The following is a 26837-nucleotide window of genomic DNA, read 5'->3' as shown; positions in this document are numbered from 1 at the left end:
CCAGCCGCTCAAAGCACTTCATGACGATGGGTGTGAGTGCTACAGGGCGGTAGTCATTAGGGCACCTCGGGTTAGAGTGTTTGCGTGCGTGCGTGCGTGCGTGCGTGCGTGCGTGCGTGCGTGCGTGCGTGCGTGCGTGCGTGCGTGCGTGCGTGCGTGCGTGCGTGCGTGCGTGCGTGCGTGCGTGCGTGCGTGCGTGCGTGTGTGTGTGTGGTTATATACATGACTCAGTGTTCCAGAGTTCAGCGCTCTTTGTTGTAAAAAGGATGGGCAGCACAGGAAGTGCTCCTGTGCACTGGAGCCAAGACAGGAAGTTGATGGGTAGGTCTGAGGCCATAGCAGGAAGTGGTGGCTGTGACCTACAGGTGACATGAGACATGTGTAATTGTATGTGTGTATGCGAGTGCTTTCGTGCTGAGGCAGACCTTGAACCGGAGGTTAGGGAGTGCAGTCCACTGCGATGGGGTCATCACCGGACAGGAAATGATGCAGGATTTGGCCGTGGCTTCCTATTCCTGAATTCATTTTTCTAGCAACTGCGCTTGTGTACAGACGCATGTGTTCATTAGTCTACTGTATAATGGACATGGTTTGAAGGCCGAAGTTAGACCAGCTAATATCTGATGCCTCCCTCTCTGTGTTTCCGTCGATCTATATTATCAGCATTCCATTACAGACAGTGAAAACACTCCCTCAGGCGGGCCGAGAGCGAGCGAGCGTGCGAGGGAGGGAAGTGTGCTATAGTTGAACACTCTGAGAAATACATTAGCCTGTCTGTTGAAATGTTCTGCATTGAGTGGGTTTTGATTGACAGCATAATTTACTCCGGCTTAAAGCACTGCATCAGGGTTACCCTTTATAATGCATTTCAGGCCGATTGCCATTGCTGCTTAATGGGATAAACACGTATATTTGTTCACTTCTGGGTTTAAATATGTAAAATATTATTATTAATATCGTTCTGTCCCTGTGCAGTACTTGTTTTACAAAGTCTTAAAGAAACATACAATAAAATGTATGATTTCTAAGTTTTATGTGTTTAAAGGCACAATATGTAAGATTATTTGATTAAAATATCCAAAAACCACTAGAACAATGTTATATATTTTTTGGTTGACTTGTTTACTTACATTTATCCCAAATGTTTCCAAGAATGTTTAAATCCAGACAAATAAGCTATTTTAACCTACCCTGGTCCTACCAGACTCTTGTACATTTCATTTGTACAGAGAGTCTGGCCACTCTCCATTGACAAGCGTTAATTTCCTTGAAGGCTGGGAAAATTAAAGGGTTAAAACTGTTGTATCTGCCATAACCAATCGCTAACGTTTGGTCGTGACGTAGGTCATCTCAAACTAGCGCACGACATCAACGTCATCGTTCTCAGTCTCTCCTTCTGTTCGCTGATTGGACCGGTTAAAATTTGAGCGGAGAAAACCAAAGAATATACCGCAATCCCAGACGGAGTACTGAAGGAAAATGAAAATTGAGCGGAAGTAGGTAGGAGGGCGGAGCCAGGCTAATTTTAACCAGGACACGGACCGTGTGTGTTATGACATCAATGACATCATACCCGCGTTACCCTCGAATTCCGGTTTTATTTTTTTAGAAACCATGGAAACACCAAAAACGCTTTAATATATTACGTTTATTAGACAGTTGAGCAACTGTTTAGATACATTCATCGACAGAAAGCTAATAATTGTAATATTATGTTGCCTAGCAACGAGGGGGAGAGGACGCTGGTGTTGTCTGTTCGCTACTTCTCCACCTGGTTTAAGTTTTAATTGTAATGTTTTTATTTTTAAAGGTCCTGTTCTTCGTGATCCCATTTATCAAACTTTAGTTAGTGTGTAATGTTGCTGTTAGAGCATAAATAATACCTGTTAAATTATAAAGCTCAAAGTTCAATGTCAAGCGAGATATTTATTTAACAGAAGTTCCCTTTCAAAGCCTACAGCGAACGGCCGGTTTGGACTACATCCTGGTACTTCCTGCTTTAATTACGTCAGAAGAACAGTTTGTTAACTAACCTCCGTCCACAAGAATATGCAAAAAAGGGGGCGTGGTCTTGTTGCTCCCTCGTGGAGAAGAGGAAGTGTTGCCTTCGGTTCGGTTGCGTTTGTCGCCATGTCATTCAGACGCTGTTATTTCCATCCCGGAGTCAAATCACCTTTGTTTGGCCTTCAGGGGCTGTAGTTTGAGCGCGTTCATCTCCCCGTTATGGTAAGAGGCGTGACCTTTCCGGGCAACGTGCCCTAAGCTGCTGTCCAATCACAACACGGGAACCGCTGGCACAATCAGAACTTGTTACTAGGGCTGTGCAATTAATCGAATTTCGATTTCGATTTCGATTTTGCCTCCCAACGATCACCAAAATAGTACAATCGAGAAAAAACGATTATTTTGCCTTGCGTTCTGAATGAAACGCGCACGCGCACATCCGCCCCTCTCGAACCCACAAATCTCTCTCAGGTCGTGAGTCTCGTGTGCATATCATCCGCTGGAATTTAAAAACTCGGCACGAGTAAAGATGGCAGAAGGAGGGCAGTTACAGCAGCGTTTGGTGAGCAAAAAAGGCAAAACCAACTCCGTTGTCTGGGAACAGTTTGGCTTCGAGGAATCAGACGACGAGCAGAAACATGCTAAGATTTTCTACATGGTAGTGGCTGCAACGCAAGGGAACACCACGAATTTGTTTAACCACTTGAAAATTAAACAGAGTGACCTATGACAATCTAATAAAGAAACAAAAACTGACGAGAGCAGGGTTGCCGTGTAAACGTCCTTTTTTTCCTTCATATTTTTCAAATAATTCTCTCTTTGTAAACTTTGTTCAATGCATGCGAGATTGCGAGTGCTGCCATATTTTCGAATATGACCAGTCGTTTTCACCGTCATCACCCGGGTTTAGTGCTTTAGGGTTTAGGTTTAGAATGAGAAGCCGCGCGCGCTGTGAGAAAATGTGTCTCTGTGTCATCCGAGAGCGCGCACACGTCTCTCAGCGCGCAAATATTGAGTTCTCTTTCAAGTCTTGCTCTTAAACGGACAAAATCACACAAAACGTATGTCAACATGTCCATCTTGATGAGTATCTTAGCAGACATAGTCTGTATATGCCTTAAGTGAACTTTATACAGTCGATAAAGAAGACGCAAGGTCTTAAAGGGGCAGTAGCCTTTACTGCTGTCCGTTTAATGTCAAACAACAAAAGACAAGGACATCACTCACCGCTCTTGATTGAATAGCTTTTGTAAGTTTAATAGGATTAATCTTTAATTTATGCACTCAAATATGCAATGTTATTTTACATTTGATACATTTCTGTACCTGAAAACTAATGTTAGACGTACATGAAAAGCATAGCCGAACCATATTGTTGATCTTATTTATTTGTGGTTATCATTTTTACGTGAATACTTTTATACTTTGATTTGAATATATGTTATATTATTTATTTTAATAGTTCAAAAAGTACAACAAATGTTACAATTTCAATTGAATTGTTGAAAGGTGTATTTTTAATAAATACAACACATTCCCAAAGTCATGTGAAATAATCGTGTTACATAATCGTGATTTCAATATTGACCAAAATAATCGTGATTATGATTTTTTCCATAATCGAGCAGCCCTACTTGTTACGTATTTCTGAAGGAGGGACTTCATAGAACAGGGAAATCTTTCAAGCCGTTTTGAGGACAATGAAAACAGCGGTATACAGATAAGTAAATTGTGTGAAAAATACTGTGTTTTTTTTACACGTGAAACATGAACACGTTATATTGCACACTGTAAACACAATCAAAGCTTAAAAAAAACACGAAAAACGGGACCTTTAATTATATATTTTTAATGACCATAACCAGTAAAAGCAGTCAGAGCTATAATTGGGACTGTTGCACGGATCTTACTGTCTCAGATGACTCCACTCGGCTGTTAACAGTTGGTAGCAAATGTCTGTGTAGCTAACTGGCCAACGGCTTTTTCTAGCTGTCTACATCACCAGCGCTCCTAGCTCCTTCTGGCGTTTACCATGATCCACCTCTCCTGGTCTCGATCTCCCTAGTCATGTCACAGATGATTGTTTGGTGCCGAGTTCTTCTCTTAGGACGTTTTCACACCTGAAAGTCCGCACCAAGGTCCGAACTGAAGTTCATGTTTTGATACATTTGATACATTCGGTTAGTCTTGGTTTGGTTTCACATTGCAATTAAGTGAGCGGACTAAAGAACTTTACATGACGCACTTGCGTCCACTCGTCATCATCTATGTGGGCGGCATCTGGACTTTGATTGGTTTGTAAACGGACGTGTGTCTGACGCATATCGTTGCCACTATTGAACAGTGCGCATTGCTTGACTATTTTTATGTGTTACGTTTAAAAGTGGACATTTCAAGCTTTATATTCACATATTTCTCATGTTTGTGACATGAGACTACTGAGCTTCGGTTTATTTGAGATGCTCCAGATCATGTGTAAAGCATGTGATCGCTCCCGCGATTATTGTCTGATATAGACTATTTGCTTCTTATTTATTAAATCCAGGCAATTATCTGATTAAACGTTGATTAAAATTAAGATACAATTTATACAAAACGAAATTCACACTAAAGAAAGGCTTTCTAAGCAAAATCATACAAAATTTCGTTCAAAATCATTTCTGACCTTCTGTCTTCTGACATATTGCACATCTTTTCACTTTTCATAATCAATGTAGCCAAGATTGAATTTAAAAATTACATTATAATATTTAAATATAAACTGGAACTTCCTGTAAATGGTCTGAAAGTCCGAAACCATACAGAAAATGCTTTCACACTAGAAACGAACCGAACCTTTGTTCAGTTTGATCCGGACCGAGACTACCTCTTTTCGTCGGACCAAATTTCATCTCTTTGGTCCGGACCGTGGTACGGGGGAGGTTTCACACCTGTAATTTTGATTCGGACCAAACTGAAAAGTCAGAAAATCCGGACCAAACAAGGTAGGTGTGAAAACGCCCTTCCTCTGCATATTGCCTCTGTGGCTGGCGGTTAACAACATACGTGGAGTCTGTGTGGCTGGTATAATGAACTACTCAGCCACTCAACTGGAATATAACAACTACAATGCTCCATCATGTTTATCAGTCATTCAAGAACTTGTAGCTCTACGACGGCCTCGTTACATCCAGGTGCTCAGCGAAAGTTTGTTAACTCTCTGTCTGGTGAAACCATCCCTTCTATCTGGACAGCTGTGCGCCCTGTCGCGTCACTTTCACGTCATCAGAGGACTGATCATTTTAGTTGGAAGCTGATTTTAACTTAGTTTTTAATTGCTCTAACTGCTTTATTAAATCTGTTCCTCCCTTTGTAGCACTTTGAAATTTTCTTTAAAAAATGTAAAGTGCTTTATAAATAAAATGTATTATTATTATTATTATTATTATTATTATTATTATATAGCTCAACACAGTCATATTGTTTAAATCTCTTTTTCTTGATTTACCACAAATACCATGTTTTTACCATGCCTAATAGGGGTGCGCAATATATCGAAATATCGCAAATGTACATATCGCAATGGCACGCAATATCTGAATGATTTTAATAGGCTACTTCAACATTGTGAAAAGTGTAAGTTTTAGGTCGATGCATAGCAGAGAATAGACTGGGCACACGACTTTTACTTATGTGACTTGCTTGACATTAAAAACAGTTATTAAACGCAATAACTTGCGATAAACAACTCCTTGTCTGACACGCACACCGAAACATGAGCAAAAGCTGTTCTTTTTTCGTGTCTTGTTACACACTCGAAATGTCAAATACACACAGTTATGTCAAAATGGCTGTCTTGATGAGTATTCATGTAAACACAGTCGGTTATGCTTTAAGTGAAAGATATCAGTTGGGGAAAGAAATAGATTTTACATACTTAAAGCAATATTGTATCGCATATCGAATATCGCATTATTTAACAAGGATATCGCATATCACATTTTTCTTCAATATCGCACCTTACTGCAGTGTGAACAAGTGTCTCATCGTAGAATGATAACATAGCTTTCAACACACTCAAATGTATAATATGATAAAACAGAGCTGCGTTACCCCACACACACTTGACCGGAAGAAGCGGAAGCGCTCTACTGTGGCATTATACACACTCCGCGAAATCTCGCCGTCATCAAGCTACGCCTTTGTTTTGAATAAATGACCTCTAGCGGCGAAAAATGGCACATTGTGGCTTTAATGTGATCGTGAATTGCATACTTAAGGTCATGTATTGTATATGTATTAGGCTTGAACATGAACATAAAAGGAGACTAAATTAACCACAATTATTTGGATGTCATCGAAGACAGTGAAATAATTGCACGTTTTAAATAATAATGTATTGACCAAACCAAATTTTTACATTTAACATTATGTAATTTGTTTTGTTGATCCAGTGCTTTCTGATGATTTACACTAATCATTGTTAGTTTTTATCAAATCCTTTAATGGTACTTGCTTGCCACAAAATAATGCATGTAAAAATGGCATAAAATGCATGTAAAATTTGTGCCTCTCCTTTTTCCAGTTTTTCAGCACACTGTGCCTATTTTAATAGTTTGTGAAACATAATGCAGAATGCACCAATAAGCATTTCTAACATTGTTGTTGCATGACACATTGCATCTTCAATTCAGCGATTGCATTCGGTTTTAATCTCTTAAATGTCAAAAACATCTTAACTTTTGTCAGTCAGATCCAATTATGAGTCAGACTGATGCCACTTCTGGTTCATCCATCACACTGGACACGGAAGGTCAAGTAGAGCACTTTGCATTGTGGGACAGAGTATCCCACATGGTCTTCTGCGGTTGCAAACTGCACATTTGGTTAAAAGTGGCAGGTCATCTGGGCATTCTGTGCATTACTTTCTTTCAAAAATAGTAGGTTGTGCTCTGCATGCGACTCAGTTGTTAGTCTTCACTGCACATAAAATTGCACAATGCTAAGTGGCTTGAGTCATAACTACATTCATGTTGTATGTTGCAGCCATTTACACACTCAGTATTGTATTGTAGAGATTGATTAGTGAGTGCTGGTGTGTAATGTGGATCAGTAGTATGGATTTTAGTGGTGGTTACATTTTAAAGTACTACATTACCCACGCTCCACTGCTTTCCCTTTCAGCCTACAGGCTTTAATATACGCCCACCATGCATGTGTGTTAATTAAGAGTTGTATGTGTGTGTATTAGAGCATAATGGCTCCACCCATGTAAGTTTTCAATAAGACTTTTCCGTTTTACCCAGAAGGCATTGTTCTGAGCACGCTCTGAACGGAAAGGCAGAGCCCCTTTCTGCAACAATGGCTGTCAACATGCACACCGAACACACATAAACATGACATGTGGTTTCCTGCGTCTCATGAAGGCAAAGTTCTTTTTCGTTCTTCGCTTAGGGGTAAAAAGAAGTCTGAAATATGTGACCAGCAATATAGAGATTGTGGACTATCGTCTCTATCGTGGTTACGCCCATGTGCCGTTGCTGTGCATGTTTTTAAGCATTGTGGTTTAAAAACAGGCGAGTTTAAACCGCTGAAGCACAGTTGGCCATGAAAGACAACTCATTTAAGTGTATGCGCACACTCTCTGAGAGAATTTATCAGTGCTGTCTGAGAGATACGCAACATGCACATAGAGTGTGTGAGAACTGTGAGAGAGTGCTTTTTGCCGCCTAATTGGGCTTGAATGGTAAAGTACAAATATCTATGTTTCAAAGTGACCATGTATTTGCAAGTAAACGGAGTCATTTATGTCTTAAAGGGCACCTATTATGCCCCTTTTTACACAATGTCATATTGGTCTTGGGTGTCCCCAAAATTTGTCTGTGAAGTTTCAGCACAAAATACCCCACAGATCATTTATTATAACATGTTGAAAATGTCATTTTGAGGCCTGTCTATAAAAAGCGCTGTTTTGGTGTGTACCGCTTTAAATGTAAATGAGCTGCATATCCCCGCCCAGTCTTTAGAAGAGGGCGTAGCATATACATCTCTCCTGTGCATGGCAGATTGCATACAGGTCTCACAGGGCGGGTCTATGTTAAAATGGCAGTGTCAGTCAAACCTTGTGGGCGGGCCAGTGTGATGTCACACTGCGGAGAATCTGAGAACAGCTTGTTCTGAAATACTGCTTATGATTTTTGGGGATTAAAAAAAAAATACTGGGTGGATTTTTATCGTTATAGGGTGGTTGTTTACGCACACTGTCAATACACATTTATGTTCAAACATCATGTAAAAGTGGATTTTGCATAATAGGTGCCCTTTAAGTGAACAGTTTAGAGAGAAAGCACACAAGTATAACGCTGCATTCACACGGGGTGTCTGCGTTAACGCTTCTCATTTACTTTGAATGCTGAATTGAATTGTGGGTTCCACCGCGTTGCAAGCGGCAGAAGTTGAAGATTTATCAGATCGCCCTATGCAAATACCCTAGAGCAGACGTTAACCAATTATGACGGTCGCATCAGCGCCAAGCTTCAGACACGCCCTCCGTCAAGCGTTAACACCGACGCCCCGTGTGAATGCAGCGTAATGGATTCGTGAATCAGGTCTTAAAGTGACAGCATCCAAATTGACCTGCTGTCACAGAAAATCTCTCACTGCTCTTGACTGAACTACTTTTGTAACTTTAATAAGAATAAATGTATATTTAATTTCAGGGTTTCCGTTGGGTCTTAAAGTCTAAAAAAAGGCCGTTCTAAATTTGAGGCCTTCAAAAGTCTTAAATTCGTGGGATTATTCTGTTCTAGGTCATAAATAATTTCAAACAGGTCTTAATTGTCCATGTAACGCTACCTCAAATGCTCCCTCAGCGCTCTAGAATGTTTTGTTTTTTAATTCCGTGGTGTTGTAGTTCTTTCTGTCGCTAGTCCAAATATAATTTGTTGTATTACGACTACAAATGAGACCAATATGCAACTTATATTGCAGCTAATCAGCTTTCGTGGTGTTGGCGCGAGTCTCTTTTGGATTGTACCACAGACACATAAAATGGATTTTATTCTTCAGCTAATAGTCCTCACGTTTTTCGCATCTCCGCGATTACTAAATACAATGAAAAATCAACAATGCATTTTTTGAGGTCCTGCATAATTTGTCATTTCACCGCAAAATAATGGCAAGAAACCAAAATAAACAAGATTTATGCATTTGGTTTGTTCTATTGTCATGTGTGACTATTGTGCATCTAATATAATACATAACATAGTAAATGTGGTATCCTAATTATGCAAATTTCTGGAAATTACCACCACAAATTAAGTCATTTTGATCTCAAAAATCATTAAAAAAAAGCTAAATCCTGGTGGGATTGAGCTATGGGGAAGTGCAAGTTTATCGATGCAAGTTTATCGATTTGTTCAATTTGAATAAATGAATTTACTTTGCAAGTAATTTCATGACTGCATTTCTTTTAAATAGGTCTTAAATTTAATTCATAATAGTATTTAAAAGGTCTTAAAAAGTCTTAAATTTGACTTGGTGAAACCTGCAGAAACCCTGAATTTACACAGTAAAGACTATGCATTTGTTTTGTTTTTTATACATTTGATTACTTTATACATTTTGTGCCAGATTTACTAACAGCATGCGCCAGCGCAAACTCTCTTTTTTGCTAATTTTTGCGGCTGACCTTATTGCATATGCATTTGAGAGAGTTTCCCTTTCGGACGCAGTATTAATGGGAGGAGAGTATTTAAATGAATCATGTGAGGTGATTGAGTAAGGATTGTGCTTGTAAATTTACTGGTATATGTGCCATACTGCCATTATTTACCGCCCAAAAAAGCACATCTTAAACCAGACGCTATCTGGTATATTGTGTTGGCTTTTAATGGTGAGACTTTTGCTTTTGTAATCAAGCTCTCAAAAATTATATAAAAATTTTGATTCCGATTTTGCCCAATATATCGAGTATCGGCTTTCAAATATAAAGAGATGTCGTGTCTGCCAAATTTTTCATATGGGTGCATCCCTAATGATTTCTGAATGAGCTGTGCAAATTCTGAATTGTGCATGTTGAGAATAATATAACATATTATTATAACAGATCTTACCTGAACAGAATGATAAATTAAGAAATACAACGTGTGTGCGTGTGCGTGTGCGTGTGCGTGCGCGTGCGCGTGCGCGTGCGCGTGTATACTGTCTCTCTCACGCTTTCTCTGTAATTACTGCCCATAAAATTCCAATTATGATAAAACCCCACAGACGGGGATTGGAGTTTATGTAATTGCCTGTGGGAGCATGTTTGTTTGGTGATGTTTATCGCCAGCAATGCTTGAATGTGTTTATTTGTATAGCTTAATTGTGCTTATTATATAAAATGACTCCGATCTTGCATTGATTGCAGGTTGTAAATATCCCACCCTCCTTTGTCGGTGACAGATCGTCTCTCTAAATGTATCTGTCATCTCTCTGATAACCAAAACAGTGCTGTGAGTTTGTCAAAGATGAAGCCTGAACGAATTTCTTCTGTGTGCTTGTTTTGTCTTGTGAATTTATCCTTTGTTTTTTATTGTTTTCCAGAATCCCAGAAGTCTCACCTCTCCTCTTTCACAATGAAATTGATGAAATTTCATTCCCCGAAGATTAAAAGAACTCCATCTAAGAAAGGCAAACAGCTCCAGCCAGAGCCTGCAGTGAAGACTCCAGAGAAACCGGTCAACAAGGTAGAGCAACTCTACCCTCTTCTTTTGAGTTCTACTGTCATTCTACTGTAACTCTACATTAGTCGATATTAACTTTCCACTAACTCTATAGTTACTCTACTGCTGCTCTTTCACAGTTAACATTAACTTTCCACCCTCTTACCTCTACAGTTACTCCAAACACAACCCTCTCATCTTTACAGCAACTCTACGGTCGCTCTACGTCAGTGATCAATAACTCTCTTCTTTCAATTCTACAGTAAATCTGCTGCTATACCACAGTAAACATTAAAGGGTAACTAAACCCTAAACCAACTTTTTTTAGTTAATGATCTGTAATAATGGGGCTTTATTAATGCTGTTCATTGATTCGAGTAAATGTTTTGACATTTGAGTATAAAGTGTTTTAATTCTATAAAATATGGTGTAAAACCGCCAAAGTGCTGCCCTCTTAAGGTTGAACGGTGGCTACTGCAGTTGAATTTTCCTATTGGACGTTGTGGTACATCGTGACGTAGGATGGCACTTCCAACGGCTCACTATCCACGCCCCTAGCATGAGCTCACCACGCCCTCAGAAATGTTTCCCCCAATCACACGATGAGAACGGCTTCACTCCAGTATGAACTGTCATATTACATGAAGTAAACATTATGAATGAAACTCACTTGACACTTGCTTTAACATTGTATTGAAGAAAATACGGTTAAATAATGCAGTTGTCAGTAGGCCTACACGTCAGGCTTTTCTTGCGATATTATTGCCGCCCGTCATGTGTACAGATAATTTTCATACATGAGACGCGCTTTCAAACTCTGACACGCAAGTGGTTGCCGCGGACGCAGATAGATTAGGTCAGTTCTCTTGCGCGGCTGCTTCACTAGCATCGTCGGCATCGGGAGTTAATGCAGTTTGAGCAGCGGCTCGCATTGATAAGGCTCCGGGTTTGTGTCTGTTACAGACAATCCACCCTCCTCCACTTCAGGTGAAGGTGGGGGAGAATGACCGCTCTGTTGCAAAGCTGGCGTCACTCCAGTCATTCTCCATCTTTGCAACTCGCGAGTCTGACAGCTGTCAGTCAATCCGTCACTGCGGGTCTCAGGTGCACGCCCTCCGCTCAGCCCCGCCCTCGGTTCATCCCCTCTGTGTCCGCCGGGCTCTGCCCACTTTTCCAGCATTTTTTGAAAATTGCCAGTGGGTGGAGTTAAGCTCTGAGCAGGGGTTTAGTTACCCTTTAACTTTCCACCCTCAGAACTCTACATTAACTCTACTACCCTTCTTCATCAGTGCACATAAACAGTATACCCTCTTAACTCTAATGCAACTCTAGTGCCACTCTGTCTGTGAACATTTACTTTACGATTTAAGTTCTATAGTAGCTCTACTGCTGCTCAACTCTACTGTAACTCGCCGCTCTATTATCCGCAAACATCAATTTTCTTTCCTAATTAATGTACTCTAAATTCTACATTAACTCTACTATCCCTCTACATCAGTTCACATAATCTTTATTCCCTCTTAACTCTAATGCCACTGTGTGTGAACATTATCTTTGCGCTTTAAGTTCTACAGTAGCTCTATTGCAGCTCTAGCTATGTAAAGATCATCTCCACACCTTTTTAGCTGGTGAATATCTCCACTGCTGCTTTATATCAACTCTACTGTAACTCTGTTGCCTCTCTATCACAGCAAACAATGACTTTCCATCCTAATTAATGTACTCTCAATTCTACATTAGCTCTATTGCAGCTCTATCTCTGTAAAGATTATCTCCACACATTTTTAACTGCAGAATAACTCTACTGCTGCTCTCTCAACTCTTCTGTAACTCCCACAAACATCAACTTTCCATCATAATTAATGTACTCTCATTTCTACAGTAGCTCTACTGCTGCTCTACTACTGTAAACATCAACTTTCCACCCTCAGAACTCTACATTAACTCTACTATCCCTCTACATCAGTTCACATAATTAATATTCCCTCGCAACTCTAATGGCACACTGTCTGTGAACATTAACTTTATGCTTTAAGTTCTACAGTAGCTCTACTGCAGCTCTAGCTCTGTAAAGATTATCTCCACTCATTTTTAACTGCAGAATAACTCTACTGCTGCTCTATCTCAACTCTACTGTAACTCCCGCAAACATCAACTTTCCATCCTAATTAATGTACTCTCAATTATACAGTAGCTCTACTGCTGCTCTGCCACAGTAAACATCAACTTTCCACCTTCAGAACTCTACATTAACTCTACTATCCCTCTACATCAGTTCACATAATTAATATCCCCTCGCAACTCTAATGCCACTCTGTCTGTGAACATTAACTTTATGCTTTATATACTACAGTAGCTCTATTGTAGCTCCAGCTCTGTAAAGATCATCTCCACACCTTTTTAGCTGTAGAATATCTCTACTGCTACTCTATCTCAACTCTACTGTAACTCTGTTGCCTCTCTATCACTGCAAACAGCGACTTTCCATCCTATTTAATGCACTCTCAATCTCAATTCTACAGTAAATATTTTTCTGCTCTACCACAGTAAACATTAACTTTACACCTTCAGATCTCTACAGTAACACTACTGCCTTTCTACATTAGTATGTTAACTATACCATCGAAATTCTACAGCAACTCTCTGTCGGTGAAAATTAACTCTATGCTTTAAGTTCTACAGTAGCTCTATTGCAGCTCTATCTCTGTAAAGATTCTCCACAAATTTTTAGCTGGTGAATATCTCTACTGCTGCTCTCTCAACTCTACTGTAACTCTGTTGCCTCTCTATCACTGCAAAAAAGACTTCCATCCTTATTAATGTACTCTCAATTCTACAGTAAATCTGCTGCTGCTCTACCACAGTGAACATTAACTTTACAGCCTCAGATCTCTACAGTAACACTACTGCCTTTCTACATCAGTATGTTAACTATACCATCTGAATTCTACAGCAACTCTAGTGACGATCTGTCTTTGAAAATTAACTCTTTGCTTTAAGTTCTACAGTAGCTCTACTGCAGCTCTTTCTCTTTAAATATCTCCATACCTTTTTATTTTTTAGAACTCTACTTTAAAGGATTAGTTCACTTTTAAATAAACGTTTGCTGATAATTTACTCACCCCCATGTCATCCAAGATGTCCATGTCTTTCTTTCTGCAGTCGAAAAGAAATTAAGCTTTTGGATGAAAACAGTCCAGGGTTTTTCTTCATATAATGGACTTCAGTGGGACCCAAACGGTTCAAGGTCCAAATGACAGTTTCAGTGCAGCTTCAAAGGGCTTTAAACGATACCAGACGATGAATAAGGGTCTTATCTAGCGAAACGATCAGTTTCTGCGAGAAACCGAGCAGTATTTATGCTATTATTTTACCAGAGGAACGCGATCGTCTCTGAGCTCCGCCATCACTTCCGGAGAGTGAGGTCAAATTTGATCGTGGTCATTGATATATCGATAGTAGATGCCTCATTCTACTGATCCGTGCAGTCGCTAATGAGGAATCTACATATACATCTATGACCACGATCAAATTTGACCTCACTCTCCGGAAGTTATGGCGGAGCTCAGAGACGATCGCGTTCCTCTGTTAAGAGATAAAATAATAGCATAAATACTGCTCGGTTTCTCGCAGAAACTGATCGTTTCGCTAGATAAGACCCTTATTCATCGTCTGGTATTGTTTAAAGCCCTTTGAAGCTGCACTGAAACTGTCATTTGAACCTTGAACCGTTTGGAGCCCATTGAAGTCCATTATATGGAGGAAACCCCTGGACTGTTTTCATCCAAAACCTTCATTTCTTTTCGACTGCAGAAAGAAAGACATGGACATCTTGGATGACATGGGGGTGAGTAAATGATCAGCAAAAGTTTATTTAAAAGTGAACTAATCCTTTAACTCTACTATCCCTCTACATCAGTTCACATTATCTATATTCCCTCTTAACTCTAATGCCACTCTGTCTGTGAACATTAACTTTACGCTTTAAGTTCTACTGTAGATCTACTGCAGTTCTATCTCTGTAAGGATTATCTCCACTAATTTTTAGCTGTAGAATAACTCTAATACTGCTCTCTCAACTCTACTGTAATTCTGTTGCCGCTTTAACATCAACTTTCCATCCTTATTAATGTACTCTCAACTCTACAGTAAATCTGCTGCTGCTCTACCACAGTAAACATTACCTTTACAGCCTCATAACTCTACAGTAACACTATTGCCTTTCTACATCAGTACAATAACTATACCACCTTAATTCTACAGCAGCTCTAGTGACGCTCTGTCGGTGAACATTGACTCTATGCTTTAAGTTCTACTTTAGATCTACTGCAGCTCTATCTCGGTAAAGATCATCTCCACACATTTTTTAGCTGTAGAATATCTCTACTGCTGTTCTCTCAACTCTACAGTAACTCTTTTGCCGCTCTGTCATCTCAAACATCAACTTTCCATCGTCTGTAAATAGTATTACTGTCGTTTAACAGAAGGTGAGTCGATTGGAGGAGCAGGAGAAGGAGGTGGTGAGCGCTCTGCGTTACTTTAAGACGATTGTGGACAAGATGAGCGTCGATACGAAAGTTCTCCAGATGCTTCCTGGCTCGGCTAGTAAAGTTTTGGAGGCCATATTACCTCTGATGCAGGTCGAGGCTCGAATACAGCACAGGTGAGAGGACCAGCGCTAACAAAACAATATTAACACTTGTTTTTTCGACATGTACAATGGCAATGCCATGGTATTCTTTAAAATACAGTGCTATATATGAATGCATTTTAAAGCTTGCATGCAGCCTCTCTCCATTATTCTCCCTCTCCCATCACAGCTCGGCAATGTCCTCCTGTCATAACCGCGTATATCAGAGTTTGGCGAATCTCATTCGTTGGTCTGACCAGGTGATGCTGGAGGGCATCGACCTCGACGACAAGGACACTGTGGCAACTGTCACCACGGTGATCAAAGGCGTGCTGGATGGTGTGAAGGTGAGGGGATGAGATGTGCATTTGTGACAAGGTTAAAACAACACTGGCATATTTATAACCTGAGTGTGTGCGTTTGTAACAGGAGCTGGTGAAACTCACAATAGAGAAACAGGAGCAACCGTCCCCGACGTCCCCTAGCAAACCAGCGCCTCCTGTGACCAAAGCTGAGAGGTACAGTCATAACGGCCCGATATGGATTCAACAGAATTGCATAGAGACAGTTTAACAATGTTTCTCTCTCTCTCTCTTTCTCAGTGTGTGTGAAAATCCTCTAACTGAACGAGAGAAGGCGATCCTGAGTAAGACCACGCCCATTGTCACGCCCACTGACAGCTTGACTGACATGTCAGAGGAGGAGGTGGCTCCGCCCAAACCTCCTCTACCAGGACTCAAACTGGCAGAGCACAGGTAAGGGAGTGTGGCTTGGAAATCTGAAATTGTTGTTTGTGGTTTCATTTTTCACACTTGAAATCAAAGGCTGGAGTCTGTTGGATTGCTTTCTGCTAAACGCAGTTGGTCATCGAAGTATTCCATACATGCTGAGAACTGCATGAATACATGCTAAATACTGCAAGCACAGTGAATGTTAGCCTAGTATGCCATTCCTAAACTCTGGCCTTCATTTGGGTCCTGTCTCAAATCATTTTGATACCTCACTGTTTCCTTTACAGCCGACAGATTAAGGTAAATATGCTTGTGTGTAGTGTGTAGGGTGCATTGATGAGGGGAACATCAAGTATACTTTAGGTGTACGTTGTAGTATCTACTCAGGGAGTATATTAGTGTGCACTAGGAAGTAGTGAGTGGAATAAATTGCAGTCTGTAATATTTTTAGTGATTTGTAATTTCCATCATGTTCATTCTTAAATCTCCTTTTTTCCTCAAGTAAGTAGCAAAATGTATTTGAAAGAACACATCCGATACACACATTTATGTGACAGCATCATCTCTCGAAGGCGTTTTTTGTATTTACTTTTTGTCTGTGATTAGAGACATGCAGTAGTAACTGCATCTTACACACTTCCTGTGAAGGGGAATTATGGATGGTTGGGAGTTATTTTTGCCGTCTGATGACAAGAGATGTGTGTGGAGGGTGTATGAGATCATGTCAGCTGTAGACTTTAGTCAGAGTACATGACATACTTAATTTAACATCAACGAAAACAAGGCTAGAGCTGGACTGGGAGCTGTAGTTCGTTCACTAAGTTTTGCACATTTTCAATAAATGATGTGCTAATAAATGGCCTGATATTTAGGCATTTTAAGATTACCACAATTTCAAGTTGTGTTAATTTAAATAAATATAATGTAAATAAATGTTCATTTAATCTTTAATATTTAATGTGCATCTCATTTTGCATCATTAAATCTGTTTGTTTATATTTTTAATAATTTAATAGCATTTTTTTTATGTCTGATAATCCATATGCATAGCTGTTTTTTAATTATTTTTTTCTGCTTTTAGAAACAACTTCTATAGCAAACTACTTCTATTTTTATATTTTTTTATAAAAAAAAATACTGTGCATATTCAACAACCCCTTTTATTGGCTATATATTTTGTCCTAGTCTCTTTGTTTTTCATATGTCTTTCTCGTTGTAAATGTTTATTTAAGAAATGTTTGTTTGTTCATATATAAAATTATAAGGATAATTTTGGCTTCAATATTCTCGAGAAAAGGAGTTTTTCCTCATAGCATCAGGTGACTTGCGCAATACGAGAATACTCTTGAAAGGGAACTCTAAATAGCTGTCTCTATACTGATACTCTATATCAGCGTCTCTAATGTTTAAATATATATATATATATATATATATATATATATATATATATATATATATATATATATATATATTATCGTTATATCAGCCATCAGCCTCCCTGCACGCTAGATTATGCATGAGCCATTTACACAGTACAATGCAATACATTACAAATTTTATTTCTAAAGCACATTTAAAACAACTGCCGTTGACCAAAGTGTTTTCCAGCATAATAAATCACATACAGTATATCCACACGAACACAATTAAATCACTTTCTTCAAATCTTAAAGCCATACTAAAAAGATGCGTCTTCAAACTAGGCTTTAATAGATGGGGAAGATTTAATGTGCATTGGACGGGTTCCATAAGCGAGGAGCAACCACAGAAAAGGCCTTATCTCCCTTTGATTTTAATCTAGTTTTGGGAACATGGAGAATCATCTGGCTGGAAGATCATATGCCTTGTGTTTTGATAAGATATCAAAAGATCAGCAATATATTTTGGTGCAATACCAGCAAAAAAATCTTAAACTCAATTCTGAATTTTACAGGCAACCAGTGTAAAAATGTCAAAACTGGGGTATAATAACCTCTCTTCTTTGTACAAATCTAAAGCCTGGTGGCCGCATTTTGCACTAATTAAAGATGAGATAATTGACTCTGAGAAGTACCTATAAATAAAGAATTACAGTAGTTACTAGTCAGTCAGTAGTCAAATTGAGCCTGAAGCCAGGGACACGCCAAGCTGATGGGCAACGTCAGGCCGTTTTTGAGCGTCTACAGTTTTTTCGGTGTGTTCTGCATCGCAGGGCCGTCACCACTATAGACATTGAGGACAAGTCCCCCCAATAATTAGAAATGGGCAAATTGTCCCCCACAATATTTGAGAATATTGCTCACTTAATTGTGCAGAGCTCTGTATTTTAAGAGGACAAAATGGTTTGAAAGTTATATTTTTAGTCTGGTCTTCCTCAGAGGTCTAACAGCACTCGTCAATGTCAAAATGATTGAGATTGCCAATCAAATCAAAGTAGGCGGGGTTTAGGTTCTCTTTTGGCTCTGCACGCCGTCGCAGTGACTCTATTCTTTCTGGTGAAATCACAAAATAAATTGCACACAAATATGTCCCTGCTTTTAATATACCGTCTTTGATGAACATCTTTGATTTTAATGAAGAAAAAAAACGATATGAGGGCGGATTAGAACCCGGAACCTTTCACATGGTTTACAAAATTTCTACCACTAGGGAATTTAGATGTTAACAGCGGATCTATGTATTTATTCACTAACGTGACAAATCTCGAACAATATATTTGACGCAAATTAATGCAAATATTATTTGCAAATAGTCCCAAAATGATTATTTCCCAACTACAATTAAATCTAGAACTTCGTTCACTGTTCTGTTTCTTTATGCTTTATAAAAATAAAAAAAATTGGTTTTGGTGTGTTCAGGTGCTGTTTTTTTCCCCAACGCAGGCGATGTGAGGCGACAACACAGTTGGCTTTTATCAGTGCTAAACTGCGTTTTTAAAAAACAGTTTTTTGATAATTTTCCAAAAAATATTTTATGGCCCTTAGAATATTTTGTTGTATGAATATCTGAGCATGCAAAATATATAAAGAAAGGGCAGACCCTTTTTTTTTTAAACAACATAAAAAAAATGTATTCCATCTTCATGCATTCCTTTTTTATCAACGTCAACATTTTGAACAAAAAGTTGAAACAATCAGGCTTTTGTCAAAGACTACATCCAGATCAGATTCAGAGCGATGATCAAACACAGATAGAGTAGATCAAGTCCATCAACACCCCTAATGCTTGCACAGTCCTAGAGCTCGCCCTGGGTCGACATTCAGTAACAGTTCAGTTTTGATTTATGATATTTAATGTTGATGATCTCGTTATTTTACATATGCATCTGCTTACATACGATCGATTGGGTTTTTTTGCGTTTTCTTCGCCTGTGTTTTGATCAGGAGATTCTGTACTCATTCAGAAGATGCGTAATAGCGCCCCCTAGCGTATAACAGTGAAAACCCGGAAAATTTTAGGTTTGCAGGGAAGCATTTTCTCACAAATAGAAAATTCTGTGTTTGGCGGGGAAAGACTTAGGCCCCGATCACACAGAACGCATTTTTGCAGCGAGATGCGCCTTTTTTAATAGATTTCTGTTGGCAGAGAGTGTTATGTGCGCTGCTTATGCCCCCCGGCGACCAATAAAAGGCAGTGCAGTGCGCCTCGCATTTTCGAACCTCTGTGTGATCGGGGCCTTAATGTGCACATATACAATGAAAATAAAATAGGCCCAAGAATAGAACCCTGTGGCTCTCCACTGTGTAATTTAGCTGATGTAGAGATTACCACACAAACCAAAAAAATATCTATTCTTTAAATATGGCTAAAACCAAGTCGGTACCCTTAATACCAACAGCATCTTCCAATAACCAGAGTAACATGCCATGACCAATGGTATCAAAAGCAGCTTTAAGATCAAGTGGAATAAGTATTACCACCTTTCCAGCATCAACTTCCAATAGAATATTGTTAAGAACCTTAAGGAGGGCAGATTCTGTACTATGAAGGGCCCTGAAACCTAAATGGACCATATCTATAACAGCATTCACATCTAAGTATGGAACAAACAGCCTTCTCTAAAACTCAGCTCATTTAGATATAGCTTGATAAGTGCTTAAAACCGTACAATCCAAATTAGACACACGGCGCAAGACGTAAACGAACTCTACTTCCATCCCTCTCAGCCACACTTTCATTTGTGTAAATTAAATATGACATCTGCTCTAATTAATGTCTCTTTGTTTGTTTAGCATTTCAACCACTGTGTCTGTTTCTCTCTCCTTCATCTTTGTGTCCTTCAATCACTCATCTTTGTCTTTCTGCATTTTCTTGTTTTCATCCATTTTTCTCTGGACTTGTTTGTTCGTCTTCTTTCTCTGTACTCTGTGATCGTCTGGTTGTCATGGGACAGGAACAGGATGCAGTTGTGCTCCGATCCTGTTGCCGGGCAGCGGAGGGCCACAGCGATGGAAACGTACGTTAGCCAATGGTGTGCTCCTGTGTGCATTTTGACATCACGCAGTTACACCCCTCGGCCTCCCTGATTGGACGGTGGCCCTTACCTGCATGTGGTTGTGTGGTGTTGTGCGTCCAATTGGACTGCACGTAGCAGAGTGACGGCCAATCGGAGGAAAGCCTGATTGCATGGCTGACCAATAAGGCATAGTCTATAAATCCTAAAAAAAAGAATGTGAAGGGAATTTTTGTTGGAATTTTGCAGTCTATCCTAATGGTGCGTTCACACCAGACGCGAATAAAGCGTTTCGCGCAAGTGATTTACATGTTAAGTCAATGCAAAGACGCGAATAGACATTCTGCGGTGCGATTTGCGCGAATTGAGCGTTTGACGCGTGATTCATGCGAATGGTGCGAGTTTAAAAATCTGAACTTTGGCGGATATTTGCGCCACGTTAACCAATCAGGAGCTTGCTCTAGTAGTGACAACAATGAGGATCATTGTTCAACTATGTGAATAGCGCAATTTATTCGCTTGTTTCGCGTCTGGTGTGAACACACCATAATAGGGATAATTTTAGAATGCATGATTGTTTTTTTGAAGTTGTGAAGAAAACAAAGACTTTTGGAGTATAACTTCAATGTGTCAGTAGTAGTTTCTTTGTAATAATTAGTTTTTTAATTTACTAGCAATTTCTGAGGGAAAATTTTCGCTTTTTTTTCGTGCACTTTCCAGTAGGAGTATCATAATTCTCAATAGAATGTTCCTTTAGTGCCTCAAAAGAGACTTTTCAGGATCTTTCAGATAAAATAAAACCCGATAAATGTTCAGTAAGATGAAAGTATTCGTAAACTCCTGTTGTTTATCCAGTTGGATCTAATTTGATTCGTAGAATATTCTAATTTAATCCTTTTGGATTTTATGAAATAGTTCCAAAATATAATAATAATTCTAAATGGAATCCTGTGCACATTTCTTTAGGATTTTTGACTAGAGATGCATCCCGCTCTAATCCCTCCCACTGGGTGTTCTATGATTAGTTTATTCTAATGTTTCCATGGTTACCTGGTAGAGCTTCATTGAAGTGTAAAGAATCGTCAGGGAAACCCAAGATCCGAACTCACCGCCCACACATTCCACTGCTGTGCTACTTTTATGTGTGTGTTTTGTGTGAGTGTGTCCAATTAAATTCCTGGCTAGACCCTCGCTAACTGTGTGTAGACTGTCTGTGCTCGTTTCTTTTGACCTTGTTACATTGTTTGTTTCATACTTGTGAATTCATTTGCATATTTATGCATATTGTGCCCATAGCCCGCCCGCTCTGCCTCCCAAGAAGCGACAGTCGGCCTCCTCCCCCACGCGTGTTGCCGTGGTAGCGCCGATGAGTCGGGGCTCATGTGGTCTCAACCTGCCTCCTGGAGCTCTGAGACAGGTACGGCACCTTGAACTTTGACCTTTGAACTCTCTTAGATGGCACTGTGCCTAATCCTGATTTCTTGGTTATTTTGGAACAACCCTATTCCTGATTTTTTTTAAGTTAAATGTGAATATTGAAATATTGAATGGTGTTTGAATCAGTTTTGTTATTGTTAACTGAAAATATAGAAAGCTTTTTTATTCATTTAAATAAAGCCTAAATGAAATAAAATATAAATATTTGATGACAAACTTAAACTAAATTAAAATGAACCGAAATAGATTTAAGCTAAAGTACTAAAATTACTCAAATTTAACTAACTATAAAGAACTATAAAGAAATATTAGTGATGTCAAATTAATTAATCCCGATTAATCACATCTAACATATATATACACACACACACACACACACACACACACACACACACACACACACACACACACTCAAACAGTGTGAGTGTGTGTATATATAACACATACACACACACATATATATATATATATATATATATATATATATATATATATATATATATATATAATATATATATATCTACACACACGCACACATACACACATACATTCACACACACTCACACGCACACTCTCGCTCTCACAAACACACACACCACACACACACACTCTCGCTCTCACACAAACACACACACCACACACACATATATACACTCACATGCACAATCCTCTCGCTCACACACACCACACACACACTCTCGCTCTCACACAAACACACACACCACACACACATATATACACTCACATATACACTCACACGCACACTCTCACACACACCACACACACACTCTCGCTCTCACACAAACACACACACCACACACACACTCTCGCTCACACAAAAAAAACACACCACACACACTCTCGCTCACACAAAAAAACACACACCACACACACACACACTCTCGCTCACACACACACTCTCGCTCTCACACAAACACACACACCACACACAAACATATACACGCACATTCTCGCTCTCACACACACCACGCACACACTCTCGCTCTCACACACACACCACGCACACACTCTCACACAAACACACACACACACCACACACACTCTCTCTCTCACACAAACATACACACCATAAACACACATATATACACTCACACACACACTCTTGCTCTCACACAAACACACTCTCACTCTCACACAAACACACATCTCACACACACACACTCTCACACAAACACACACTCTCGCTCTCACACACAAGTATATTTACAAACTTTTATGTTAGATGCGATTAATCGATTTGACAGCACTATATAAGAACTATATAGAAAAATAGAATTTTAGAATTAACTAATTTTGAAAAAAAAAAAAAACTAATTTAACAGAAAAATTTATAAAATTACAAAATAAAAAATAATATTAAAGTGGAAACTGGTATGTATATATATATAAAAGCTAATTTTTATATTGTGTATTTTAACATGACTGAAGCGCTGCTTTGACCAATCAGCATTCAGGACCGGACACAATTAATTAATAAAATTAAGTTATTATAAGTAAAAAATTTAATGTTAATTTCATATTAAATTTAAATTAATTATTAATAAAAAAATATTTAATTGTATAATCTATTTATTTATTTAATTATTTGTATTTTACCATTTGCTGTGTAGTTATTTTGCTTTATTTGCGCTGCTTTAGACATGCTAATGTACAATTTTTGTTATGCCAATAGAGCAGACTAATCTTGATCATAAAGACTGATCCCAAAACCTCATATAATCGTTGTGCATGTCATTGTAGTGTGCTTAAAGTCCAGAGGATTCCTTTACAACATCAGCTTTTGCAAATCCTGGTGTGATGGTGATGTTTTGGTTGCATGTTTTCTGGTTAAAGCAGCAGGAGTTTGATGTGGAGCTCCTCCAGAGACGTTTCTCCGGTGGGAGCCAGTCGTACGGCGGGGATTCGCCTCGCCTCTCTCCCTGTAACAGTATGGGAAAGCTCAGCAAGTCCGACGAGCAGCTCTCTTCCCTGGAGCGAGACAGCGGGCAGTGCTCTCGCAACACTAGCTGTGAAACACTAGGTATACACACTATTACATTGTGCTTTCCTTTGGTTTCTCCCTCCATTTCTGTCACCTGATGGAGTTTGGGTTCCTTGCCACTGTCACCTATGGCTTGCTTAGCTTGGGTCTAAAAGACAATTAATATTCAGTAATATCATCGATTTGACACTATCAGATGGGAACTGAATTGAGCTCAATAGCGACTCTATTGTCTTCTGTAGAGCTGCTTTATAGCTGAATCAAATTTGTCTTCATAATTGACGAATTTTGCAACATCGACACTGTTATTGAATGCTCTAGCTGAATAGAGTCACTATTATAGAGTTAAATTGAACTCATTTCATAATTGATGAAGTTCGAACTATACATCAGTTATTGAACTAAACTGAATCAACACGGTCAATAATGACAGTTGTCTTTTTAGAGCGGTTACACAGCAGGTTTGCATCATTGATTGTTATTTTGTGGTGACTTGACTTCACGATTACGAATTATGAATGTTTGAGTACATTTTTTTTTAGAATTTTGAAAGCTTACCTTGTTTTGATCCTCTGCTTCTTTTTCCATAGAGGGATACGATCCTGATTACGACTTCCTACATCAGGATCTGTCCGTATCGGACCCTTTACCGTTTCCCACCGGCACTGGCAGCAGTCTGAGCCCGCTCCCAGAATGCCACGGGGAGTCGCAGTCATTAAGCCCCCCCCAGGTCCCCACCCACCCGCGTTTCAGTGCTCCCGTCACCAATCAGGCTTCCCTGGAGTACTGGTCCCCGCCCCTCATACCTGGACAGACCAATCGCGTGCTTCCACCCGCCCTCCCGCAGAAGAAGCGACGGTCAGCACCGATCATACCGGCGTACCCTCTTTATGAACGCCTCCCATCGCACTACGATAACCTATCAGAAGAGGAGCAGCCCACGCCGCCATTCCCGCTGGTGACGCCAGTGTCGCCCATGCCGCAGGTCAACGGCGGAGATGAACTCTTACAGTATACTGACGCCGACAGCCCGCCGCCACTACCAGAGAAGAAGGGCAAACAGAGTAAGAGAAAATGCTGATAAAATCACAGTCAGTCATAAGGGTGTACCACCCTCCTACGTACTTCCGCTCAATTTTAATTTTCCTTCTGTACTCCTTCTGGGACTGTGGTATATTCTTAGGTTTTCTCCGAACTATTTTTTACCAGCAAACAGAGGGAGTGGCTGAGAGCGATGACGTTGATGTCGTGCGCTAGTTTGAGTTGTAGTTCAGTAATGGCGGCGGAGAACGATGCGAGCGAAGCCCTTAATTCCTAACACCGCTGCCGAATAAAAAAGCCGGAGCAAGAACAATCTTTGCTGAGTTTTATTGGTGGCCATGATGTTGTGGCCTGGGAAAAGTTTGATTTTCCAGCTCGCTCCGTTAGTGATGAAGGAGTTGGCTGAAGCCGTCCGTCTCCCACCACCCACGTTAAAATCCCCGGCCGAATGACCTACTGTTTTAGACAAACACCAAGGTTGTGTGGTAATTTAATTTCTCTCTGAATCCAAATCTCTGAGTTTTCAAGAATATATCTTATATCTTTTCTATATTTTTGACCAGAATATAACCTTTTTGACCACTGCACCGTTCGGTTGCGTGCGCTGTAATTTGGATGCATTTCTAGACTTTTATTTCTTTAAATCAGGGTTTCCGCGGGGTCTTAAAAGGTCTAAAAATTCCCTGAAGTATTCTGTTCTAGGTCTTAAATCATTTTAAACAGGTCTTAATTTTCCTACGTACATGTAACGTTACCTCTAATGCTCATTGAAATCCTGCAGCACTTTAGAATGTTTAAGTAGTCCAAATATAATTTACTGTATTACGACTAGAAATGAGACCAATATGCAGCTTATATTGCAGCCAATCAGCTTTTGTGTTATTGGAGTCTCTTTCAGATTGTACCACAGACACATAAAATGGATTTTATTCTTCAGCTAATAGTCCTCCAGTTTTTTGTGTTTCTGCGATTACTAAATATAATATAAAATCAACATCATTTTTTTGAGATCCTACATTATTTTTAAACCAAAATAAACATGATTTATGTATTTCGTTTTTTATTATGGTCATGTGTAGCTATTGCGCATGTAACATAATACATAATATGGTAAATGTGGTGTCCTAATTATGAAAAAAAAAAGCAAATTATAATTTCTGGAAATTACCACCACAAAATCAGTCATTTTGATCTCAAAAATCACCACAAAAAAAAAGTTACGAAATCCTGGTGGGATTGAGCTATGAGGAAGTGCAAGTTTATCGATTTGTTCAATTTGAATAAATTAATTTACTTTGCAAGTAAATTTGTGACTGCATTTCCTTTTATAGGTCTTAAATTTAATTCATAATGGTCTTAAAAAGGTCTCAAAAAGTCTTAAATTTGACTTGGTGAAACCTGCAGAAACCCTGTTAAATGCTGGCAAGTTTTTACAAGAGCAATATATTTCATCACCGTAAACAAAACAAAAAAGAAGAAAAGCACGTAAACATTTGAATTGGGCCGTTATTTACAGCAGCATTTATTCTTATCATACCAAGCATATGACATTTTATTTACAGCATACAATCATGTCACGGACCACGAGAGCAGCGCGTTCCCGATCACAAAACTCTCCCCTCCACCGTGAATAAATCCCAATCCGAATGCACAAGTTTTAGGTTTTATCACTAAGGTGGCTGCACATTAATTTGCGGACTTCCATGTGAGAAACAGAGGCGAACGGCGCTTGACATGTGTCACGACCAAACATTAGCAGTTGGTTATGGCAGATCAGAGTGACTCTGAGCAGATCCAATAGTTTTAAACTTCAACAGAGTACCCGCCTACAAGGAAGTAAACGCTTGTCAATGGAGAGCGGCCAGACTCTCTGTAC

General features: G+C 39.4%; 1 protein-coding gene across 5 annotated transcripts in view; it reads left to right on the top strand.

Annotated features, from left to right (window-relative positions):
* Window positions 1-26837, top strand: part of rapgef1b (Rap guanine nucleotide exchange factor (GEF) 1b) — an 82845-nt gene that overhangs the window by 32255 nt on the left and 23753 nt on the right. For 4 of the 5 annotated variants that reach the window (XM_079835501.1, XM_079835499.1, XM_079835498.1 and 1 more), the window contains exons 2-10: window positions 10570-10712; window positions 15173-15351; window positions 15509-15665; window positions 15748-15836; window positions 15921-16073; window positions 20422-20484; window positions 21778-21898; window positions 23773-23959; window positions 24511-24984. In XM_079835501.1, the coding sequence (XP_079691627.1) occupies window positions 10570-10712; window positions 15173-15351; window positions 15509-15665; window positions 15748-15836; window positions 15921-16073; window positions 20422-20484; window positions 21778-21898; window positions 23773-23959; window positions 24511-24984 (1566 nt within the window). The remainder of the gene's footprint in view (window positions 1-10569; window positions 10713-15172; window positions 15352-15508; window positions 15666-15747; window positions 15837-15920; window positions 16074-20421; window positions 20485-21777; window positions 21899-23772; window positions 23960-24510; window positions 24985-26837) is intronic. The other variant, XM_079835502.1, reaches the window with a different exon arrangement.

This window comes from Gobio gobio (assembly GCF_949357685.1).
Source record: "Gobio gobio genome assembly, chromosome: 14".
Lineage (NCBI taxonomy): Eukaryota > Metazoa > Chordata > Actinopteri > Cypriniformes > Gobionidae > Gobio > Gobio gobio.
The sequence above is the reverse complement of the archived record's forward strand: the minus strand, read 5'-3'. Positions and strand labels throughout refer to the sequence as shown.